The sequence below is a fragment of the Manis javanica genome, chromosome 8 (genome assembly GCF_040802235.1).
Source record: "Manis javanica isolate MJ-LG chromosome 8, MJ_LKY, whole genome shotgun sequence".
NCBI classification, from domain to species: Eukaryota; Metazoa; Chordata; class Mammalia; order Pholidota; family Manidae; genus Manis; species Manis javanica.
Window position 1 is genome coordinate 90,730,005 of NC_133163.1, and position 6,000 is coordinate 90,736,004.

At 45.8% G+C, this 6,000-nt stretch overlaps 1 protein-coding gene across 3 annotated transcripts; it reads left to right on the forward strand.

Annotated features, from left to right (window-relative positions):
- Nucleotides 1-1,372: 1,372 nt before the first annotated feature.
- RPUSD2 (RNA pseudouridine synthase domain containing 2) lies at nucleotides 1,373-5,796 on the forward strand. Of its 3 annotated transcripts, none has more exons than XM_017663593.3 (3): nucleotides 1,373-2,043; nucleotides 3,315-3,611; nucleotides 4,303-5,796. In XM_017663593.3, exons 1-3 carry the CDS (start codon nucleotides 1,417-1,419, stop codon nucleotides 5,035-5,037), a joined length of 1,659 nt encoding a protein of 552 aa, XP_017519082.2. In that variant the 5' UTR covers nucleotides 1,373-1,416; the 3' UTR covers nucleotides 5,038-5,796. The 3 variants fall into 3 exon arrangements, with proteins under 3 accessions (XP_017519082.2, XP_073067745.1, XP_017519083.2); XM_073211644.1 differs by having other exon boundaries at nucleotides 1,373-1,860; XM_017663594.3 differs by having other exon boundaries at nucleotides 1,374-1,797.
- The last annotated feature ends 204 nt before the right edge of the window (nucleotides 5,797-6,000 follow it).

The following is a 6,000-nucleotide window of genomic DNA, read 5'->3' on the forward strand; positions in this document are numbered from 1 at the left end:
CAAACTTTAATATGCAGACAAAGATCTTGTTAAAATGCAGATTCTCAGTCAGTAGGTTGAGAGAGGAGTTATAGGATTCTGCAGTTCCAACAAGTTGCCAGGTGTTGCCTATGTTGTTAATCAACAGACCACATTTTGAGTAGCAAGGCTTTACATAATTCCACAAGGACTCCTTCTCTAGACCTCTCTGTTATCTCCTTGTCTGGGATTCAGACACATTCTGAAAAACATCCTCTTAAAAAAATATTCAATTTTTTTTTTAAATATAGTAGTAGCCGACCACTACAACTCTACTGAAATATAATTCAAATGCCATACAATTCATCCTTTTGTCATGTGACTGGTTCTCAGAGTCCTTGGCTTCTCTTGATTTGGCTGTTTCTGAGCTTGCTCTCCAGGTCTTTTGTGAACTTTATGATACACTAACATCCTCTCAATAATCCCCTATTTGATGAAGTTAACCAGACTTGGTGTCTTGCCAGTGGGTTTCAGCCCGGGAAACAAGTTCAATATTCAGTGAAACCTAAAAATGACAACGGAACATTCTTGGGGTGAAAGGATTTATACCCAGCTTTATTCCTACCGTGGCAGGCCAATCACCAGAATCCTGTCCACTCAGAGTGCATCTGCATGCAGCAATCCGGTCTCTGCCTCTGGGTCTCTCTACCCCCACAGCCATCTCAGTCTCTGTCCTCGGCGCTGCCACCACTCCAGTCTCTGCTCTTCTGCAGCTGTGCAGCTGTGCAGCAGCCTTGCAGCCATGCCACCTTGTCATCCAGAGCACTGGGCGGAGATCTTTACATACAGTCAATAGCAACGTACTGCCCACACGTGTGTAGTGAACCAGCCGACCAGGGCCAGGTGAGAATCCTGGCCACAGGAACCTTCACTTTATCCACACTTGGTTTCAGCATTTTGCATTTAAGAGCTCTGAAAAACGCACGAGATTCACTTAGTTTTAATATGAGGACAGGAACATATGGGAGGCAAATGGGAGATCTCTAATCTTTCTCATACTGTTAGGGGGAAGGACGGTGTAAAAACATTGTTTCTGGTGTGTGTGTGTGTTTAAATACATATATAACAGCTTTATTGGGTCATAAGTCACATACTACAAAATTCACTATGTTTAAAGTACACAACAGTGCTTTTTAGTATATTCAGAGTTTAGCAGCCCTCATTCTGTTTTGTTTTGAATAAAGATCCTTCAAGTGTTTCCAGACCCAAGAGATTGTGAGGTATCTATGTGAAATCTACCCATCTAGTGAGTCATTTTCACAGCCTTTCAACTCCACTCATGCAACGCCCGCCCTGACTCCTTCTCTTCGCAGCCCCCGCCTCGGCACTGGGCCTCACTGATTGGCTGGTGTCCAGTGACGTCCTTAGACCGCGACTCTGGAGTGGGGCCTTGAGGTCATGCGGTTTGGCGGCCTCGCGTGTCTCCCAGTTACTGTGCAAAGGTACTTTAACCTCCAGCGCCTGAGCTTTGCCAGGACTTGGGGTGGTCGTAGTGGTCCGATGGCGGAAACACTTTGGACCGAGGCCGGCGGAGCAAGAGGGCTGAAGGCTCCGGCTCAGCAAAATGGAGACGCGGGTGGCGACTCAAGGGGTGAGCGGCCCCTAGGGCGCCCGGAACCTGCTGGCCCCGGAGTGGAGCGGGTCGGCGAGGACGAGAAGCAGGCCGCAGGGAGCGGGGAGCAGGCCCCGGCTGCGACGCCCGGCCCAGACAAGCGGAAGAAGCGTCGGGGCGCAACCAGGGAGCGCGTCGTACCGCCCCCGAAGAAGCGGCGGGCTAGGGTGAGCTTCGGCGATGAGCACTTTGCAGAGACCAGCTACTATTTCGAGGGTGGCCTGCGCAAAGTGAGGCCCTATTATTTTGACTTCCAAACCTACTGCAAAGGCCGTTGGGTGGGCCACAGCTTGATGCATGTCTTCAGCACCGAGTTCCGAGCCCAGCCCCTGGCCTACTACGAGGCCGCGGTCCGGGCAAGGCGCCTGCACCTCAACGAGGAGCCAGTACAGGACCTCAACATTGTGCTCAAGGTGGAGTCCTGATCGGGCTGGCCAGAATTGGGCGAGGAACAGGGGCAGGGTTTTTTTGTTTTGTTTTTTTTCAGAGTTGATAGGGTATAGGTACTGGAGTAAATTAGGGGTTATTCTGAAGAGTTCTTACTTTCCCTTGAAACACTCTTATTTTTTAGCCTTTTCATCCTACCCCGTCTCTTCAAGTAGACTTTGCTTCAGAATTCAAACCATTTATCTCCCCGAAGGCGGTTTCCTTGTTTGTAAGGGACAAGTTGGAATTGTCAGAGCTCGTTTTATGTACTGTCTTGTGGCAGTAACACTGATCACTTTCTAACTTCCATTATAGATCTCTGTACAAATAGTATTAACAGAGGCTATCATATATCTTTCCTTATGTGTGCTGGGCAGAGTTAAGCATTTTATGTACTTTAACATTTAATTCTATGACAGCCTTGCCCCTCCTTTTGCCTGTGAAGAAACTGAGCATAGATAAACCTCAGAGAGATAAGGCAACAGTGTCACCTCCAAAGGCTGTTCTTATAATTACTACTCACGTTATTTATCATAGAGCCTGATATGATACAATTGTGAAGTGTAAGCAGTTGAGACTAGGATTGTCTAGCCCAGTGCTTCAACCTTCTTTAAAATCCAGTCACAGCTGCTGTACACCCCTGTCAGTCATACTGGCTTATAACAGTTATGAATGGAGACAAGGTGATACCAGCATTTGGGGAATGGGTGATTTGAATTACCTCTCCCATCTCAGTTTTGAAAAGCACAGGTCTGTTTTAACCCTCCCATTTTACAGATAAGGCAACAGAGAAGTTAAGTGACTTGCCCAAGGTCATGGGATGAGCCTGTGGCAAATCCAGATCTAGACGGACAGATCTCTCGGTCTACAGCTTGGTGTTGTTTGTTCAGGGTCACAGTAAGTGATGATTTATGGAGAGATTTCTTCATTTTAGAACAATTTACCTTTTAAATATAACTATATTGTAGAGAAAATACATAGAAGCAAAACCAAAAAACATCCATAATCCCACCACTCATAGAGATTCTTACTCACATTAATGTGTGTAGCCTTTTAGTACTTTTTCAATGCCTGCTGTCTGCCTGTGTGCTGTCCTTAGTTTTACAAAATGAATACACTATACACACTGCTTTTCTGCTTAAGAATGTACTGTGACCATTCTTCCATGTCCATAGAGAACAAGAAGCTGTGTATGAAGTTGACTAATAATAGTTCCTGGCCTCTGGGCTGACCTGTTTGTTGCCTATGTCATACACAGGACAATGACTTCTTGAAGAACACAGTACACAGGCATGAACCACCAGTCACAGCTGAGCCTATCCGCCTACTAGCTGAGGACGAAGACATGGTAGTTGTAGATAAGCCTTCTTCCATTCCTGTCCACCCTTGTGGCCGCTTCCGACACAACACAGTTATCTTCATCCTGGGCAAGGAGCACCAACTTAAGGAACTACACCCATTGCATCGGCTTGACCGCCTTACCTCTGGGGTCCTTATGTTTGCCAAGACAGCAGCTGTTTCTGAGAGAATTCATGAGCAGGTTCGGGACCGCCAGGTGAGCCAAACTTTTATCTCTTGCAGGCTACTTCCTGGGCCAAAAAAGGTCCTCTGTGTCAGAAGATGGTCACTGAGTTCCACCTGAAATGGGCCTTCATATTTATCTAGCCAAGTTTCCTACCTTCAGGAAGGTTAACACCTTCCTGAAAAATGTGCCAAAGACAGGTTATTATCTCATTATGTTTCAGCAACTCTGTAGAGATGGCACACACAGCCTTTCTTGGCAGTTTGCTGTTTTGAAGTTTTAAAGCATTGACAGGCTGAGCAAGATTTTTAAGATTGTGGGGAGAGCCTACTTGGGTAACTTCTGGATGAAGTTGGAAGAGTCTTGGGTAGAAGAGGTAAATGTGGTGATTGTGGTCTTGAGACTTATCATTCTGGATCTGATTGTGATACATTTATTAAGTGTATACTGTATACCAGACCCAGTACCAAGTACATTAGAGTCTAATTTACTGAATCTTTGTAACAGTCCTATAAGGGAAATGCTTTTCTAACCTTACATTTTCTGGACAAGTTAATGGGATTTAAGTAGTGTACCCAGAGTCAGGAACTGATTCTGGCAAACAGTGGAGCTGGGTTTACATTCTCTTCTGTCTGACATTGTTGCAATCCTCATCACTGCAGAGGGTCTGGGCTTTGTGAGTTCAGGCTTTGTTCTGACTCTCTCCCTCTTGCCTCCTGTATAGCTGGGAAAGGAGTATGTGTGCCGGGTAGAGGGAGAGTTCCCTGCTGAGGAAGTGACCTGCAAGGAGCCCATCCTGGTAGTGTCTTACAAGGTGGGGGTGTGCCGGGTAGATACTCGGGGCAAGCCGTGTGAGACAGTGTTCCAGAGACTGAGCTACAATGGCCATTCCAGTGTGGTCCGGTGCCGACCACTTACAGGCCGCACCCACCAGATCCGAGTCCACCTCCAGTTCCTGGGCCACCCCATCCTCAATGACCCCATCTACAACTCAGTTGCCTGGGGCCCCTCCAGAGGTCAGGGAGGCCACATTCCCAAAACTGATGAGGAGCTGCTGCGGGACCTCGTGGCAGAGCACCAGGCCAAGCAGAACTTGGATGTGCTAGATCTTTGTGAGGGTGACCTGTCCCCAGCACTCACAGACTCTACAGTTCCCTCTTCAAAGCTGGGTAAGGACCACTTGGAAGAGTTGGCTGCATCTACACAGAAGATGGATGGAGCAGATGAAGTATCCCTTCAGGATTTGGACACAGTGGCCTTGGCACCAGGGAATGCGGCAGAAACAGATGTTGTGAATCAAGAAATAGACCCTCTCTGTGCAGAGTGCCGGCTGGTACGACAGGACCCGTTGCCCCAGGACCTCGTGATGTTTTTGCATGCCCTATGCTATAAAGGGCCAGGCTTTGAGTACTTTTCTCCTATGCCTGCGTGGGCACACGATGACTGGCAAGAGGACTGAGGACTATGGCCAGTAGAGGGATTCCTTTTTGGACTGAAAGAGGGATTGGCCATGGGGTAGGAGCTGACCTCATAGGCTGGTATTCAGGGTTTCTACAGGAGCAAGCTTAGGCTCTTTGAGGACCTGCTAATACTTGCTGTACCCCTCCTGCCTCTCCCTCCAGCTAGAGTTTAGGGACTTTTTAATTTGTAAATGTATCCCTTTTTCTGACACCTGTGTGTCTTGTTTTCTTATTGCTTCTTACTTTTTGTTAATTGAGGTAAAATTCACATAATGTGCATTAACCATTTGAAGATAAACAATCTAGTGGCATTTAGTACATTCACAATGTTGTGCAACTATCACCTCTTACCCAGTTCCAAAACATTTTTGTCACCCAAAAGGGAAACCCATACCCATAAAATAGTCACTCCCCATTTCTCTTCCTTCTAGTCCCTGGTAACCATTAATCTACTTTCTCTCTCTATGGATTTACCTATTCTGGAGTTTTCATATAAATGGAGTCATACAATGTGTAACCTTTTGTGTCTGACTGCTTTTGCTTAGCGTAATATTTAAAAGTTCATCCAAAGTCTACTGTGTATCAGTACTTCCTTTTTTATGGGTGAATAATATTCCATTGTATGGTCACATCACATTTGTGTATTCATAAATTGAAGGACATTTGGGTTGTTTCCACCTTGTGGCTGCTGTGAATAAGTGCTGTTATGAATATTTGCAAGTTTTTATTTCAATACATGTTTTCATTTTTTTCAAGTATATTCCAAGGAGTGCAATTACTAGATCACATGGTAATTCTGTGTTTAACTTTTTGAGGAACTACCAAATTGTTTTCTACAACAGCTGAGTGAGCCATTTTATATTTCTACTGGCAACATACAAGGGTTCCAATTTTTCTGCATCCTTGTCAGTATTTATTTTCCATTGCTTTGATTATAGTCAGCCTAGTGAGCATAAAGTGTA